Source organism: Balaenoptera physalus, assembly GCF_965194825.1.
Source record: "Balaenoptera physalus genome assembly, chromosome: 6".
In the NCBI taxonomy this organism is placed as follows: Eukaryota; Metazoa; Chordata; class Mammalia; order Artiodactyla; family Balaenopteridae; genus Balaenoptera; species Balaenoptera physalus.
The window spans coordinates 3,666,486-3,685,412 of NC_138885.1; the positions used below are offsets into that span (position 1 = coordinate 3,666,486).

At 41.7% G+C, this 18,927-nt stretch overlaps 1 protein-coding gene across 1 annotated transcript in view; it reads left to right on the top strand.

Annotated features, from left to right (window-relative positions):
• Nucleotides 1–1,114: 1,114 nt before the first annotated feature.
• The window catches only part of HERC2 (HECT and RLD domain containing E3 ubiquitin protein ligase 2), a 214,764-nt gene continuing 196,951 nt past the window's right edge, over nucleotides 1,115–18,927 (top strand). The window contains exons 1-3 of the mRNA XM_082466157.1: nucleotides 1,115–1,476; nucleotides 1,853–1,955; nucleotides 14,028–14,142. Of these exons, the coding sequence (XP_082322283.1) occupies nucleotides 1,884–1,955; nucleotides 14,028–14,142 (187 nt within the window). The 5' untranslated portion in view covers nucleotides 1,115–1,476; nucleotides 1,853–1,883. The remainder of the gene's footprint in view (nucleotides 1,477–1,852; nucleotides 1,956–14,027; nucleotides 14,143–18,927) is intronic.

Genomic DNA, 18,927 nt, shown 5'->3' on the forward strand with positions numbered 1-18,927 from the left:
TTATTTTAGTTTCATTGGTTTTTCTCTATAGTTTTTCTGTTTTCAATTTCATTTATTTCTGCTCCTCTATTGTTTCCTCCCTCTTCTTGTTTTGGGTGTGTGCTGCTCTTCTTTTCCTAGTTTCTTAAAATGTAAGCTTAGCACAGGGAACTCTACTCAATACTCTGTAATGGTCTATATGGGAAAAGAATCTAAAAAAAGAGTGGATATCTGTATATTCACTTTGCTGTACACCTGAAACTAACACAACATTGTATTGATCAATAAATCAACTATACTCCAAAAATATTAAAAAAAATAGTTAAGTCTAGAAATCAGGAAAATAAAGAATGGGAAAACAATAAAAACATGTAAGCTTAGATTGTTGATTTGGGTTCTTTCTCATTTTCTAAGATAAGCAGTTAGTGTTATAAATTTCACTTTAATCAGTATTTTAGTTGAGTCCCACAAATTTTGATGTTGCATTTTAATTTTGTTCAATTCAAAATAGTTCTTTTCCTTTGAGATTTCTTCTTTGACCCATGGACTATCTAGAAATATATTGTTTAACTTCCAAGTGTTTGGAGATTGTCCTGTATCTCTTAATGATTTGTAGTTAATTCTATTATGATCAGAGAACCTACTTTGTATGACTTTTAAATTTCTTAAGCATTGTTTTCTGGCTACTGGTTCAGTGGAACTAAAAGCTCTCATTTCCTTCTTTGATCCCCCTGCTACCAGCTGCTCCATGTATTCTGTGCAAGGTTTTAGTTGCATTCAGTGGGACAGGCAGGAAGAGGCTCTTTCAGACCCCATCCCGCCTCACCTTCAGCCCTAGCGTCCGAACCACCCGGCAGCACCACGCTGTCTCCGCACCGGCTGGCTTTCCGAGAGCGCGGGGAGAAGTCCAGTTCAGGAGCGTGTGCGTGCGTGCGTGCGGCGGAAATCCCGCCTCTCGGCGTCTTCGGTTGGCCTTGACCGCAAGGGGGTGAGCTCAAGGAGGAAGAGGAGCCGGATTGAAGGAAACTTGGAGAGTCGGCAGAAGAGGCGGGGATGCTCCTCTTCCCCATTGGCTGGGCCAGCGGAGACGCCTCGATGCGATTGGCTGGGCCACGGGGGCCGTAGCCCCGCGTCGGCCCGCCCCTCCGGCCTCCGGAGGCGCCGGGATTGCAGGCCCCGGGATTGGGAGTGCCGGCGGAGCCCGTGGCCTTTGGGGCTGTGTCCGCACGCGCCGGAGCCAGGCAGCCGGGCCTCTGCCGTCCGGTCTTCGTCCTCGGGGGGGCGGCGAGGGCGGCCGGCCGCTGGGGCGGTGCGGGCCGGGGCCGGGCCAAACCGGGGCACGGCGGGCGTTGGCGCAGCCGCCGGACCGGGGCCTGCGCGGACCGCCCGCGGCGCGCGTCTCGGGCTGTCTTTTCATTTCCAAGTGATTATTGTTTTGGATTTTTCTGCAGACGTGAATTTTGATTAATTTATTTCACGCACCAGTTCTGGCCTGAGGTAAAGCGGAGGATGCGTGCTGGTGTCATTTGTCGTTGAGATGTGGGCTTCTTGCAGTCTGTGTGTTTACCTTTTGGATTTAAGGGAAGGGGATGACATTGTGATTTGGTCTTGTAACCGTCCATTCTCAAGGTCTCGCCGACGTGGTACAGACCCGGGCGAATCCCGTGTGTGACTCTTACCTGGACTGGAAGTAGGCTTTTTCCTTTCTCGCCCCATCTTTCTCTTTCCCTCTCTCCTCCTCTCACTCCCCTCCTCCAGAGCTTCTCCTCTCCCTCCTTCCTGTTCTCTCTTTTTGCCGCATTAAACCTTGCGGTAGGGTCTTTGTAAAATTCTGAAAAGGTTTAGGTCTTCAGCGTTTCTGTTTTACTTGCAGGTTTGACGACTGGGAGGAAATCGGGGGAAAGATGCCTTCTGATTCTTTCTGTTTGGCTGCTCAGGCTCGACTTGACTCCAAATGGTTGAAAACAGATATACAGGTGGGGTTTTGACATTCCTTTTTCCTGGTGTTTTCCTGCCTACATAGTTAAATTTCTGGTGAACCCTTTCTTTAGGGTATGTAAGGGCATGCAGATCAGATCTTGCTATATGAGAGAAGCAGGTTTGTTTTCTATAACTTTAAATGTACCTTTTATTGTGTCAATTTTTATTGCTCTTTTTATAGTGTGTGTGGCTACATTTTAATTACAGTTATTTATAAGTGCAAGAAATGAGATAGTTATGCAAAAATTTTTTGTTATTATTTTTTAAGAGGTCTGTATCATTCTTAGCCATATCTTGGTGACTGTTTAGTGATACTTTTTGAGATGTTCAGTTAATTATGTGGGGGAGAAGTGACATACAGTCATTTATTATGTCCTGCAGAAACTCACTTATTTTTATGGGATTCTGTGTTTGTGTTTCTGGAGCGACAAGGGTTCAGTTGAGCTGCTTGTTTTGTATTCTCACTGGTCTTATTAAGAGGAGTACTTGGATTTTCACGTCAAGAACATGTGGAAACAAAATGTTAGCCTTAGACTCTCTAATATTTTGTTTTAAGGTAATTGCATGCTTGTTCAGAAATTGCCAAATAAATAACGATGATGTTTCTGTAGTCTTTTCTTTATCCCAAGTTAGTTTTGTTTGCAAATGGAAAAACTGTGTTTGTAACTCCCTGTTGCCCTCAGAAAGAAATGGCTGAAATATTTTGTAGTGTATATGTGTTTTTTCCCTCTTCTCTGAGGTTAACCATTTTAAGTATTTCTCAAGTAATCTTAACCTTGTTTAAATACAGTCTTACATACTGCATGACGCAAGTCATGTATTCTGTAAGCAGTTGATCTTAGATACTTGAAGTGAAGCATTATTGCCCTTCTTAAATTTTTTTTTTAAGTGTTGAGTCCTAGTTGGTTTCAGAGCCAAGTGTTAAGAACTACGTTGTGGGTGATGGTATTGTTATTAATGGTGTAATGTTAGATAAGAAAAGCAAGAAGAATTGGGTTAAGAATTGGCATAGTAGTGACTTTTTTAAAAAAAATTTAAACATTACCTTTTATTTAGCAATTACTTTCTGTTTTCCTTTGACTTTTTAAAAAAAAATTTTTTAGGGAAGGCTCTTTTATTTATTTATTTATTTTATATTTATTTTTGTCTGTGTTGGGTCTTCGTTTCTGTGCGAGGGCTTCCTCTAGTTGCGGCAAGTGGGGGCCACTCTTCATCGCGGTGCGCGGGCCTCTTCGCTGTCGCGGCCTCTCTTGTTGCGGAGCACAGGCTCCAGACGCTCAGGCTCAGTAGTTGTGGCTCGTGGGCCTAGTTGCTCCGCGACATGTGGGATCTTCCCAGACCAGGGCTCGAACCCGTGTCCCCTGAATTGGCAGGCAGATTCTCAACCACTGCGCCACCAGGGAAGCCCTTCCTTTGACCTTTTTTTTTTTTTTTTTTTTTTTTAAGCAGAGGTGGGGGAAGTGAGAGATGAATAATTTCTTATTTACAAAATCTTGAGATTCAGGCAAACTGATTTTTTTTTTTTTTTTTTTTTTTTTAATTTTATTTATTTATTTATTTATGGCTGTGTTGGGTCTTCGTTTCTGTGCAAGGGCTTTCTCTAGTTGCGGCAAGTGGGGGCCACTCTTCATCGCGGTGCACGGGCCTCTCACTATCGCGGCCTCTCTTGTTGCGGAGCACAGGCTCCAGACGCACAGGCTCAGCAATTGTGGCTCACGGGCTTAGTTGCTCCGTGGCATGTGGGATCTTCCCAGACCAGGGCTCGAACCCGTGTCCCCTGCATTGGCAGGCAGATTCTCAACCACTGCGCCACCAGGGAAGCCCCAGGCAAACTGATTTTAAGAATTGTTTTTATTTTTTATTTATTTAAAAAAAATTGAAAAGAAAATTTATTTATTTTATTTATTTTGGTTGCGCTGGGTCTTAGTTGCCGCACTCGGGATCTTTAGTTCAGACATGTGGACTTCTTAGTTGTGGCATGCATGTGGGATCTAGTTCCCTGACCAGGGATTGAACCCTGGCCCCCTGCATTGGGAGCACAGAGTCTTACCCACTGGACCACCAGGGAAGTCCCAAGAATTGTTTTTGTATTAGTATTTATATATTTACAAAACTTTTTGAAGTAAAGAACTTTACCTAATGAAGTTTTTTTTCCCTTAGTAATTATAATTGAATAATTGCTAAATATGAGTTTTAGCATCTTGATCTAAAACTGGTTTAATGCTGAGTTGAGTGCCTACAGTGAGTCAGGCAGATATACATAAAAAGAAACACCACTTATGCCTGAGAGCGATTACCATTTTACCTTTGGTTTATTTAGAGTAATGTACAGTGCTTGGCCCTTCTTAGACATTTGAGTACTATTCAGAAGTCTTCCAAACTCCTAGGAATAAGCGAAGAGACCTAGGTTTTGGATAGAGGAAAAATGTAGTATGGGTATTGAAGCTGTGAGATAAATGAAAATAGTGTGAAAAAATGATTGCTGACCTTGGTTTTATACAATTTCTCCAGCATTGCTTATTAAATGTGAGGAATGAATGTTGTTGTTTTACCCTAAGGAATAACTTAGACATGGTTTACTCTTTGGAATCTTTCCTGAAAACACATATTGTGGATGCCGGCCTTATGCTGACAGGTTTTACACTTATCTTGTTGGGGATGTCTCTCCCACCTGGAGTGGGAAGGGTCCCCTTCCTTAAGTAGGCTTTTGTATTGGGAGCAGGATTGACACCTGGGTAATGAATAATATGTGGGGTAGAAACATGTTTCTTAGCTGTAAGAGTTAGCTAATCTATTTTTCTGTGGCTATTTTTATTTGAAATGCCTGTGAAGTTTTCAATGACTTTAGAAAGGAAAAATTTTTGGAGATTGTGAGAAGTTTTAATATGTGTCTATTATAGAGAATATAGACACTAATCCTAGACTTTCTTGATCAGAGATATTTAGATCCCTCAGGCCTCGGACTTTGTAACCAGCTGCCTCTAATGGAGTACCCATTATATGGCAGGCATATATCTGGTTTTTACATATATAATGCTTTTTACTTCTTCAGTACTCTTTTCTGGTTGTTGTGTGGAGTTCCTTGAGTCGCCATCTTCCTTCACAACTCCCTTGAGGAGGCAACAAATACAGAGCTAAGAAGTGTTAGCTACATAATCACTACCATTACCATGTTTATATTTACAGTAAAAGTCCTTCTGTCTGATGTGATTGGTAGTTTTTTTGGTGAACCAAAAAGTCAATTAAACAAAAGAACCATAATACCTTAAAAACTTTTTATTCTTAAAATATATATGCATATTTATTTCCTAGTCTTTTTTTTTTTTTTTCTTTTTGGCTGTGCCGTATGGCATGTGGAATCTTAGTTCCCTGACTGGAGATCGAACCCGTGCCGCCCGCAGTGGAAGCGCAGAGTCTTAACCACTGGACCACCGGGGAAGTCCCTTGCTAGTCTTGATGTAAGGTTAAGGGTGTGTCTTTGAGCATGGGTCCACGAATGGCATTATCCTGTTCTTTTTTGAATAAGCTGTACTCAGATCAATCTCCTACAGTTTCTATTTTTGGGTTCTTTGAATTGGAACATGAAATTAGATACGTATGAAGCAATTTTTATAACTTTTTATTTTGAAATAATAATAGACCCACAGGAAGTTGCAAAGAAAGTAGAGAGGTCATGGTATACTCTTCTTCCAGACTCCCCCAGTGGTACAATCTTAGGTAACTATAGTATAATATTAAAACCAGCAAATTGACATTGGTACAATGTGTGCATAGTTCTATGCCATTTTATCATATGTGTTTATTCATGTAACCACCACCACAATTAAGATCCAGAAGTGTTCCATCACCACAAAGATCTCCCTCCTGCTGTCCCTCTATAGTCACACTCAACTTCCTCTACCATTTTTGACCCCTGGCAATCACTAATCTGTTCTCCATCTCTATAATTTTGTCATTTTGAGAATGTCGTATGGTATGTGACCTTTTGAAACTGGCTTTGTTCACTCAGTATAATGCCTTTGAGGCCCATCAAAGTTGTTGAGTATATCAATAATGCAACTCAGATTGAATTTTTCTTTTCTTCTAGTCATCAATTTAAAATGATTCAGCATGAAAGTTAGCTTTTAAACTTAAAGTTATTAAATGTATATATTGTCACTTTACGCTTAGAAATATCAGTAGATTAAAAAATGTAAACATGAACATCCTGGTAAATTCAAATCTCAGGTTTTCCAGTTGACAGATGATACGTAGAAATAAAAGGATGTTGTACATACAGGTAACTTAATTGATTTTCATAATGACTTCTTGTGATTACTTTTGTGTCTGTGAATAGGTAGTATTGCTCAATTTTTTATTCACGAGTTTGGTTGTTTGTATCTTTTCTGTACTTTGGACCTGTCTTGTCAGGGGTTTATATATTTTGTTAGTCTTTTTTAAAGAACTAACTTTTAGCTTTGGTTCTTGGAAAAGACTAATAATAGTTATAAAGGAAAGAAAATGAGTTTATCGTTAGACTTGACAACAAGGCCTTATGCAGAAGAAAGCTGAGTAACATATTCATGGCACCAAAGAAAAGAAAATGGAGCCAAGGATTTTATGTTCTAGCAAAACTGACTTTTCAGGTAAAAAGGACACAAGTTTATCAATGAGCAGGAACTCAGGAAATATTGTTTCCATGAGCCCTTCCTGAGGAATTGAGTAGAGAAAGATCTTTAGATGACTGAATGACTGTACATTGACATGAAGACTGGTGGTGGGCATTAAACCTATAGTTATGGGTAGAACCCAGAGTGAGTTTTAAAAGGGAGAGAGCATAGCATGTAAGAGCTGTATGCTTAGACGTGTTGGATTATAGTAGAACTGTTCTGCAGTGTCTAATTTAGTAATCCTATGCATTGAAGTTTTCACTTTAGATCTTGTATTTTTCATCTTTAGAGGTTCCATTCCAGTCCTTTTTGTATCTTCCATTTCACTTGTCATGATGTTCATATTTTCCTCTCTGTGAGTACATGGAACATATCTATAATAGAGCTTTTAACATTCTTGTCTGCTAATTCCATCATGTCTGTCATTTCTGCATTTATTTCGATTGACTGAATCTATCATTTCTTTTGATTTATTGCTCTGGTTATGGGGCATGTCTGCATGCCTGGTAATTTTTTATTGAATGTTGGACATTATAAATAAATATTATGTTATTCTGTGTTAGATTTTATTTTATTCTTTTACAGAACATTAGTTTTGTCTGGCATGCATGTAAGTTACTTGGGATCAATGTGGCCTTTCAAAGATTGATCCTAAGGTTTGTTTGGGCTGATTTAGCACAGCCTTTAATCTTGGGCTAATTTATCTGCCTTATTAAGGCAGTGTCCTTCTCAGGACTCTAATGCTTGGTGTGTTGGGAGGTCTTTCTGTTCTGGTTGGTGGAAACACAAGATTTCCCAGACTGTGAATCATGGGGGTTCTGCCTACTCCTTTTTAGTGCTTCTTTCCCCAGCCTTGGGAGTGTTCTCAACCCATACCCAGATCAGTTCTCAGCCAAAGTCTCAAGGGGTCCCCTCTGCCCATCTCCAGAGATCAGTCTCTCTGCAGCCAACTTCCTCTCCTGTATTCTTGTCCTTTTGACCTACTTATAGCTGGTCTGTCTCCTCCATTCAGCAAGACCTCTGGGCTCTATTTGGGTTCCCCTTTCCTGTGTTGCAGCCTGGAAGCTGCTTCCAGGCATTAAGTTTGGGAAGTTGTAGCCCTTATTTCATTTGTTGCCCTTCTCAGGGCTCACAGTTCTGGGCTGTCTGTTGGCCAGTGTTGGAAAACAGCTGTTTGATATATTCTGTTTGGTTTTCTACCAGACAGGTAATTCCTAAAGAAGTTAATTCTTCACAGGTGGAAGCACAGGCCTTTCCAATCTGCTTTTAATCTCATTTATTGACTTCTTAATTTTAGATACTGTTTTTTTTTGGTTTTAGAATTTCCACATTTTTGTTTGAATGCATTCTATTGAGGTATAATTATATTTAGTAAAATGCACCTATTTTAAACGTTTAGTGTGAAGTGTTTTGACAGTTTGCTTAACTGCCACATTAGGTACTCTTCTATAGTTTCCAGTTCTCTGCTGAAGTTGTTAATGTGGTCTTTCAGTTGCCTGAACACATTAAACCTTGCGCAGCCTCTTTAGATTCCTCGACTGCGTCTCCCTTTCCCTCTGGGTTGATACCCCAGCGTGCCTGTGGGCTGCCCTTCTCCTCCTCGTCTTAGATGTAGTGTCACACAGCAGGGCGTAGGTTAGGGCTTCCCAGCTGCCTACCATGGAGTTGCCGTTGACATCGTCTGGAAGGTGGGGGAGAGCAGGAGCTCACTTTCCACAGGGTGAACATTCACCGCTTGGTAAAGAGAGATACGGGAACTGGGTATTTTAATTCCCACCCCCCACCCCCTTTTTTTCCCTCCTTGGACAGGTCTGTGGTTTCTTCTTGCAGACCTTGGCGAAGAGCCCCACATGCCTGGGAAGTGTGCCTGCCGCACACCATGGAGTGGGGACCGGTGCAGTAAAACAGGAGTCTGCAAACTTTTCCTGTAAAGGGCCAGATCGTAAATATTTCTGTGGGCCATGTGTCCTCTGTAACAGCTGCTCACCTGTGCTGTTGTCATGCAAAAGCAGCTACAGACAGTACATAAAAACAAGTGCATGTTGGTAGGCTCCAGAAACTTTATGGATACTGAAGTTTGAATGTCATAATTTTCATGTGTCATGAAATATTTTCCTTCTCTTGGTTATTTTTCGATCATTGAAAGATGTAAAAGCCACTCTTAGCTTGAGGGCCATATGAGATCAGGTCGTGGGCCAGGTTTGGCCCCTGGGCTGGGCCTTAATTTGCTGACCCCTGTAGTAACTTGCTGCATCATTTGCTTCCTGTGCTTCCTTGTCTTGCCTCTCCCTCTGCCCTTCCCTCACTGCCCTGGGCTGGCATCTACCAGGGAAAGTGTCAGCACTTTAATCTGTTACTCGGGCGTTCCTTTTTAGGGCAGTCTGTATCTGTATGTCTGTTTTCTGGATCCACTCTTGATTTGTTTATGCTGTCTTCCATTTTTTTCATTTTTCAGTCATGTGGTCTTATCTTACCCATTTTTATTTTTGTTTGAGTTCTAGGTATTGTACATGAAAAATTGTTGTGATCATTTGGGGGCATTGGGTAATGCTTTCCTCCTTCCAGAGAGGATCTGTCAAACTAGTAGCACTAGTGACCTCAGGTTACTTCAGAGCAGTAGGGAACTGTGATGGTTCAAACCTGGGCTCCTGCCGGTCTGCGTGCACCTCACCCGTACTTCTGTGTGCGTGGCCCTTCGGAGTTCTGCTCAAAGCATGGCATGTTTACCTCTTCCTCACAGGCCTCTTCCCTGTGAGGACCATGGCTCCGGCCTCTCAGCAGCTCCACTGAGCTGTGCTTGGTCTCAGCCCTGCTCGCAGAATTGGCAGGTGCCTCTAGGGAGGCAGCCTTTGGCTCCCTGGGCTGTCCTCCTCTCCTTGCTGCCTGGATGTCTTCAAACAGGTGTACTTTATGTTTCTTTCTGACCTTTCCAGTTGTTCTAGAAACCTGTTCTTAAAATTTTTTGGAATTGTCCTGTGTTCAGTAGGTGTTTAGAAAGTATTTTTCTGCAAGGCTAAGAAAAAAAGCCAGATATCTTTACTTTAGTCATCTGCAGATATTTGAACAGTTCCCGCCCGTTTCAGGCATATTTTAAAAATAGAAAAAATAAACATTTTCTAACTATAAGTTAATCAAAATGCCATTTATTTCATTTGGCATATTCTGTTTCGGATTATATTGTGTTCGGATTATTTTATATTATTAATTATATGATATTCGGATTATACAGTTCTGAAGTAGTGATTTTAATAGATACCTTAAGGGTCAGCTTGCCCAATTCTATTTGGTTTTCAAGTATTGGTAGCACCTGTGATGGCTCCCCCAGGCCTCCTTACTGCACGTGTTGGTGCACGTTGTGGTGTTGGTGAGAAGAGAACAAGCTTGAGAACAAGCTTAGGCCTGTTCCCAAAAACTCTGACAGCCTCGGTGTTGTGTGATCTTGGTCAGGTAATTGAACTTCTAAGTTTTAGTTACTGACCCTCAGAACTGGGCCTATTACTACCCCCCTTGCTGACTTCTTTTCAGGATGAAAATGCCTTTACCTGCTATGTCATTTTAGAGGTGTGAGGTAAGAATGTAAGAGCACATTGGAAAAGGGTCCTAAGACTGAGTAACGCTAATCAGAGGCGTCTGGATTCTACGTGAAAAAAGTTAAAATTTAAGATCTATATTGTCACCCATTGGGAACGTTTATGTAAATTACCTACTAATAAAGACAAGCTATTTATAGACTGTTGTACAAATACTCTTAAACTGACAAATTGAAGTGACTTTTACTGCTTGTGCAGGTTATTCTTCCAGTGCCATGATTATTTCCCAGTTTTCCCGGCCTCTTTCTCCTTGGGATCCTGTGCTTCCCTCCCAGTGCCTTGGAATGCTCTCCCAGGGCCTTCATCTCTGCCTTCTGCAGTCTAGCTCTTTCAAGCCCTGCTCCATGGAAGCTTGCTTTGTTGCCTTAGCAGTGTTCCTCCTTCCTCGAATCCTTTCAGATGCCCAAACCATTGTAGTTTGGTGGTTACTTGAGTTCACGTCCGCAGTTCCTAAGAGGCTTCTACAGCGAGTATCCCTCCAGACACCCAGTGTCTACCTTCCACACAGCTGCCCTGCTCTTATCCTTCCCAACATGACCCGAGTGATGAAAGAATGGGGGGCGGTAGTGATAGTTCTTGTTTCCATGTAAGCTGGGCTTCTTCCTTGGCTTATTCTATAATAAATGTTTCGTCCCCAGCCACCCTGGGGTAATCCTAGTGGGCAGTCGGGGCTGGTCCACCCTCCCTCCTTCGGCATTAGCATCTTCTGCAGGTCTACAGCCCATGCTGTTGACTCCCAGATTTGAACCTCTAGCCCTGAACACTCTGCTAAGATCTGAATTTGTATTTGCAGTATGTGTGTAATTGTGTCTGTGTGTGTATGTGTGTACGTGTGTGCGCGTGCATGGGGAGAGTATCTCCATGTTTATGTGCAGTAGTTGGTGCAAATCTCAGTGGTTAAAACTGAGCTAATTCCCTCTCATCCTGAGTCTGTTCCCTACCTGGTTTTTCACTTTTCACATCTGCTCTGTCCCGTTTGATCTGAAATGTCTTACATACTTCTTCTCTTCCATGTCTTGGCTTAGGCTCTCATCCTGTTTTGGGGAGCTCTTAGCCTCCTAAGTTATTTCCTCTGTTTCTGGTTTCTTCCTCTGTCCTCTCCACTGCCCTGACACTGAGTTATGGCTGGAGGTGTGATCATTTATTCCCTGGCCCCTAGAGGTGGCGTGTAACTGCTGGAGCACAGCACGCGTGGGGCTATCTATTCTGGCCACTGTTTGCCTGTGTGGCCATGCCGGCCAGCACTGAGGCCAGCGGCAGCTCTTAGCTGCCCTCCTCTTACGCAGACCAGCAGATGAGCCACGCCTTTCCATTCCCGCATTAAAACCTCAGGGGCCCTGAACGTTTGTGGCTCACTTTTTAGAAACGATTTACTTCTCCCTCTGCCAGTTAATACTTTTGCCAACAGTCATGTTTTGGTCTCAAGTATGTTTATGGCAGTTATCTTGTTAGTGATGTGGACAGATAAAATATGAGTGCTGAGAGAAAGTTGTTGCTTCTGTGAAAACTAAGTTAGATGCCAAATTGGTTTTCTGTTGCTATGTAACAAGTCACTGACCAGAAATTCAGCAGCTTAAAACAACTCCGTTTACTCTCTCCCCCTTTCTGTGTGGGTCAGGTGTCCGGCCATGGCTTAGCTGGGTCTTCTGCTTCGGGATTCACAGGCTGCAGTCAGGGTGCTGACCAGTCTGCTTTCTCATCTGGAGTCTCACTGGGGTCCTTGTCGGCAGATTTCAGTTTGTTGGGTGTTGGGTGGGGCTGAGCTGTGGGCTCCTAGGAGACGCCCCCTCCATTGGCAGCTCATGGCAGTGGCTGGGAGAGTGTCTCTTCAGGATGGCCCCATCCTCTTAAGGGCTTTTACCTGACAGGGCCCTAGGATAATCATGCTTTTGGTTAACTAGAAATCAACCGATGTGAGACCTTATATGAGAAATTCCTTCACTTTTGCCACAGAAGGAAACAAAACCTAGTCACAGGTGGAAAGTCCCGTCCTATATTCACAGGTCCTGCCCACACTCAGAGAGAGGATTACACAGGGTGTGTGTGCCCCGGGGGGGCAAGGATCTTGAGGGCATCTTAGATTTGCCTCCTACACATTGTTTGGATAAAAGTGAGATGCTAAAAAAATGACTTGTACAGGTTAGGTAAGAGAACTGTAAAGGATTGCAGGAAAAGCCTTGCAAGTCTAAAGGAATTGTGCACTAAGATTGCTCACAAAGTGCCCTTCAGTTCTTGCTCCCTTTAAAGAAACTGAGTCTGGAAGTAGTGGATGCTTCATGAGAGTGGCGAGTGTTGGATTGATGACAAGGGACAAGCTGGTGGACCTGTGAACAAAGAAAAGGCCCTGACCTCCCATTAAAAGACGGGCAAACAGAGGTGTCTGTTTTAGTGTAAAGTGTCTTGTCTGTCTGAGAAGAGGGTTTCTGTTGTACCTGCCGTTTTCAGAGTGGATGCCTTCTTTGTGTGTTCACCGTGCCCCCGCCCTTCAGTGACTGCTTTCTCTGGGAAACCTTTTCTGACTTCCAAGCACTGACAACCAAGAGCACTTTTGTGAGCATTTCTGTTTTGTCTTTGAATATCACTATGGACTCGTGTTTTTATTTAAAACGTTTTCAGTCCAATATAGTCGTTATGTATTTTGATGTTCGAAATTATTCTCAATTTGGCCAGTGAGGGAGTCCTCATCAGGCTTTGAGCAGCTTTTTTGGTGCAAACTTAAGATATTCCAGGCTCACCTTTCTGCCCCGGTCCTTGACTCAGCCTTTTTTTCCCTAGAGCCCAGGTTTCATTTAGTGGGAAGTGGTACTTGGAAACCAGTATCTGGGTGCTGGGTGTACTCACTGCTCTCAGAGTGCCATTGATTTTAGGTCTTTTCCAAAGACAGTGCAAGCAGATATATTCAAATATAAATTCATGCTGAGATTTCCAATTCAAATTGTTCTTAAAAACTTCCTTGATTTTATCTTTTATACTTAAAATCTTAGTTTCTAGTAACATTAACATACTTTATCATAAACATACATTTTATTATATTAACATTGCTTTATCCTACAATATATATACATGAAATAGTTGAAAAATTTTAATGTCAATATTATAGTTGTGAATAAGACCAATTAGTAAAGTTTAAGGTTTTTTTTCCCTTGAAGTATATCCAACTAAAGGTGTATAGTTGAAAAGCCTCTTGAAATACAGTTGACCCTGAACAACGCAGGTTTGAACTACGTGGGTCCACTTGTACTTGGATATTTTTCAGTAGTAAATACTGAAGTACTACACGGTCTATGGTTGGTTGAGTCTGTGGTTGTGGAGGAACCGTGGATATGGAGGGCTGACTATAAAAGTTATATTTGGATTAACCCCTGAGTTGTTCAAGGGTCAAGTGTACTTTTCTTTTTGATAAACAGGTTAATTTGCTTGTTACCAGTTATAGGCTTTGCTTTTTATGATTTAATTGTACTTTTTGAAAATCAAAATCATTTATATGTTTTAGAAGTAAATGTAAGGTATACTCAAAATCTTGCCTTCATTCACCTCTGCTGCTTTTTACCCACGTTCCCCTTCCCATCTCCCCATAAGTGATCATGTTATTTGTGTCTGGTTTATCTTTCCAGAGCACCTGCCCGCATGTGTCTTTTTTCTTGTATCTTAGGCAAAACGTAGCATAGTATATAAGCTATTATGCACAGTACCTTTTTCACTTAACTGTATTTCTTGGGACAATTTTCATTAAATGTTGAACGAATGAGATTTTTTTTTCATATTATTCTTTAAGAATTGCATTGTGAGTACGATTACTCTGTAAGTTTATTTTATTTATCATTGCCAGCTTGCGTTCACACGAGATGGGCTCTGTGGTCTGTGGAATGAAATGGTTAAAGATGGAGAAATTGTATATACTGGGACAGAATTAACACAGAATGGAGAGCTTCCTTCTAGAAAAGGTAAGGGCCTTTAACTAGTATTTTTCATTGTGTTAAGACCTTTATAAATTGCATTTTATAGAAATTTTGGAATGTGCTATAGGAACAGAAGTGTGCTTGAGTATAACTGAAGTTTTGTTTTCACTTTGGAGATGTCTAAATGATAGTTAATATTAGGAGCTTCCTGGATTTCACTGTTCTATGCGAATTGAAGGCCTTTTCATGGCAAAACCACCTTGCTGTGGTGTCCTTCCTCTGATGTCTCATTTGTAGCTTTTAGGAACTCCACTTAATGTTTCTTCGTTAAGTTTTAAAATATATATTGCTTTGGCTTACTATAAATTGTGGTTATTATAAGGTCGAGTGGAAATAATCAGTATTCCTGAAATTTTTCCTTTGTGACTCTCGAGTGGGAGTGTATAAAACACTTTTTGGAAACCTTTGGCCTGTGGCCTGGACTTGGCTCCCCTTCTGTTGTATCTTCTTGTCTATGCAGGGAAATATCAGTGAACACTCTTGTTAGGCCTGTAGTTATGAAAACGCAATGCAATTCTGTCACTCAGTTGTTCTTGACTTTGGCTGTGAATCAGAATCACTGTTTAGGCTTTAAAAAGAAATGAATGCGTGGACCCACCCCAAACCTGAAAAGCCTGCAGGTCTACACAGTGAGCAGCCGCGCACCCATCCCCCAGGCCCTACCAGTCCCTCCTCTGTCCATTGATGTGCCTTACCTGGCGCCCTTGGGCACTTCATGCACGGTATTAACAGGGTCCAGTTCAGTGTAACTTTTTGTCTTTAAGGTAAAACTTATGCATGATAAAATACATGTTCTAAGTTTACTATTCCATAAGTTTTGACAGATGTAATCGGTGTAACTTAAACCCCTCAATGTTACTCTCACTTTGAAGGTTCTCTCGTGCCCCTTCCCAGCTCACCCCTGCCCTCTCTGCTCAGAGGCAACTACTGGTCTGATCTTTCTCTACCGTGGATTAGTTTTGCGTGTTCTAGACTTTCATGTAAATAGAATCATGTAGTCATCTGTGCTGTTTTGTGCTTCTTTCACTCCGTAATGTTTTAGTAGTTTTAGTAGTTCATTCTGTATATATATATTTTTTTGAATTTTATTTTATTTATTTTTTTATACAGCAGGTTCTTATTAGTTATCTATTTTATACACATCAGTGTATACATGTCAATCCCAATCTTCCAATTCATCACACCACCACCACACCCCTGCCACTTTCCCCCCTTGGGGTCCATGCACTTGTTCTCTACATCTGGGTCTCTATTTCTGCCCTGCAAACTGGTTCACCTATACCATTTTTCTAGGTTCCACACATATGCATTGATATACAATATTTGTTTTTCTCTTTCTGACCTACTTCACCCTGTATGACAGTCTCTAGATCCATCCACGTCTCTACAAATGACCCAGTTTTGTCCCTTTTTATGGCTGAGTAATATTCCATTGTATATATGTACTACACCTTCTTTATCCATTCGTCTGTTGATGGTCATTTAGGTTGCTTCCATGACCTGGCTATTGTAAATAGTGCTGCAATGAACATTGGGGTGCATGTGTCTTTTTGAATTATGGTTTTCCATTCTGTATATTTTTAAAGTTTTTGTGCCTCTTCGTCTCAGCTCCAGTATTTGTTAATGCATTAAAACTCATTCCCCAAAATGTATTTTGTGAAACATTAGTTCTGAAAGATACTCTGAGAAAAGCTAATTACATGGAAAAGTTCAAAGTGTATTTCTTTTTCATTACATTTGATGAATATTTTTTGTTCTTTGTTCTTTTAAAAATCATGTGGTTAGAAAGCAAAGTGTAATTGTTCTTTATGTAGGTCCCAACTGAATAGTTTTTTTGACATTCAGTAAAAGTTCGTATTTTTAATGTGGCATGATATGTGCTTTTTATTATTAGAAAATACTTTTTTTTCTCAGGCTTATACATGACAAATTTCATTTTTAAGACTGTGTACATTATATGTGGTTGTATTGTAGTTGATTGTGAGGAAAATACAGATTAGAGTAGAAGTTCCTCAAACACACAGTTTTCTTTGCTCTGTTTTCCCCAGGGATCGATCACTTTCTTCTGCACCCACCCATTCTAGGATGAGTTCTTAATGTTATCAAGCTGGATTTCTGCATGGTTAATTTCTGGGAAATTGTGGCTTCTAATAATTTGCGCTTCCCTTGAGATAAACTTTCCTTTCTTTTGCAATCACATTTAGAACTTCCTGGTCCTACTGGTGAGGAAAGAATGCTTCCTCCTACGTAGTAAGCTTTTGTGTTTCCTTTGGGGGCCTGCCCTACAAAAGACAGGCTAGATTACAGTCATATACGTTTTTTAAGTGAACATTTCTTTCAACCCTGTTCAGGGTTGTTTGTATTTATTATTTTGAGGAAAGTAGAGGAGGGAATAGGATATAAAGAAAGGAAAGTTAGGAGGCTACTAAAAGATATGCTAAGCTTATTTTTTTATTTTTGTGTAGGGCTGGCCTTTATGTGAAGAACTTAAGTATCATGAGCTGTTTCATTTATTGTAAACCTTCTCAGTCTATGCAGATAGTAGAAATACAGTAGCCAGTATTTTGCTTAGCCAGGCCTCTTGAAAAAGTTTCATTGCTGCTTCTATTACATTACAAATGTAATTTATTGACATCAGGACCAACTTTTTGTAGCTTTATGGAGCTTATTTTTGGCTTTTTCTGACTTCATGTTGTACTTAAGTGCATTAATTGTTTGGGGGTGTTTTTTTTTTTTTTTCCTTTGTCTAGTCAGTACTCTTTAGTTATGTGTTCCATGAGATGAGTTTTTGATTTTTTTTTTTTTAGAATACAACTTTCCTGCTAGTTTTATAGTTTTTCTGTGGAGGGTGTAAAACATTGCATGTGACCTTTCTCCCCAAATAATTCATGATTATTTGGGCAGAAAAGGCGTCTGTATAACCAAGGTGTGTAACAGGATGATGGAGAGCCCATGATGTTACCCACAGCCAGGGCTGGAGGAGTTCCGAGGTGGAGTGTTCCCTGTGGTTGCCAGGGAGACCTGGCCTGGGCTCCAGGGTGGCGGTGTGTGGGGTCCCCGGGGAGAAAGGAGCCCAGGCCTCCAGGTGGAGGACTGAGAAGAGCAGCAGTGTGCCGGGTCACAGGGAGCAGCGGGGATGGGTGGGCCAGCCTGGAGAGAAGTGGGCTCCTTTGAGCGCCCAGCTGCATCTGAGTCCAGGAGGGTACGCCTGCTGGTGCGTGGACACGCTCCTGGGGGACACGCTTATACACTGAAGGTTAAAAGCCTAAGGGTTCCCAAACTCTGCAGTTCATCAGGACCACCTGGAGGCTTGGTCAGACACCCATGCCTGGCCCACCCTTAGAGGTTTCGATTACTTGGAGTTGGGATAGGGCCTGGGAATTTGCCTTTCTAATGTGTTTCCAAGTCCTGCTGATGGTGCTTGCTTGTCAAAGAGTATGTCGTGTCTGTAGTTACAGTCTATTACATTGGGAGTTTCAGAGACAGAAAGAGGAAAAGAGCTTCCTCATGTGCTCCTTAGAAAATAGAACATGAAAAAAAAGCAAATAACCACAGTTAGATTTCCCTCATAAATATACTCTGTCCTTCATAGTTAATTCTTAGCGCTTTGAATCTTGAGTCCTTTATGGAAAACCTAACCCACTCCTGGGGGCCTGCCTGATGTCTGTTGGAAGCAGTGGTATCAGCTTCTGCTGGAGTCTGTTCCCTACAGGGTTGGTGCTATTGCTTTTGTTTGTTGAAGACCCAGTTGCTGGCCTTTGGCTTTAGAAGGGAGCAGGTGATAAAACTTGAAGCTCCAGTTGATTGATCACACTTAGCAACATTATCAGAATGGACAGGAGTAAAATCTTTTGCAGGGTGGGCTTCTCGGCTGTTCTGTGAGGATCTGGTCCTTGTCCATCCGGGGGGTTAGAACATAGCAAAGGCAGCGAGGCGTGGAAGCATTTCTAGAGCCTCCCACTATCCTGGGAATTGCAGTGTGTTTGTTTAAATAACATCCTACCTGTATGAAGTTAATCAAGGGAGTGCTAATTTTCTCTTTTTGATACGCTGGCTCTCCCATATTGTGGCCCTGAAGCACAGGGAAGCTCTAGTGATAGCTGTGAGCTCATGAAGCAGCATCCCATCTCTGCTTATTTTTATGTCCAGCCTTCTTGTGCATGTGGGTGTTACATCATGAACTCCATGACGTGGGAGCCGCTGTTTGTTATTCTGGTCATCTAGGAAGTGCCAGATACATCTGGGTGTAAAAATACCTTGACAGTTTTTTTTTTTTTTTTTTAACCTTGACAGTTTTATAGTTCAGAGTTTAGAGTCTGATCCTGGGAAGGTGGCATCAAACAGCTTTCAGAGGAGGCTGATCTGGGCTCGAGAGAGGATGGCTGTGCCGCAGTCCCAGAGAGAAAGCCCAGCCTGGTAGTAAAGGGCTCACACTTTTGTTTATTGATCAACTTTGTCAATTCTGACACATTTTTGCAGGTTTTGTTTAACTTAGGCAGATAAAGTTCCCTTTCCCTCAAATCTTCTGCAATTTACTTATCTGCTCACTTATCTCTTACCGTCTTCTTTCACGTTTTGGCATAATTGGACATTTCCCTTTAAGACAGAAATTACTGTCTTCATTTTTTTTGGCTGCGTCGTGCTGTGCGGCATGTGGGATCTTAGTTCCCCCACCAGGGATTGAACCTGCGCCCCCTGCAGTGGAAGCACAGAGCCCTAACCACTGGACTGCCGGGGAAGTCCCGATCTTTCTTCCATCTTTATTCCTTG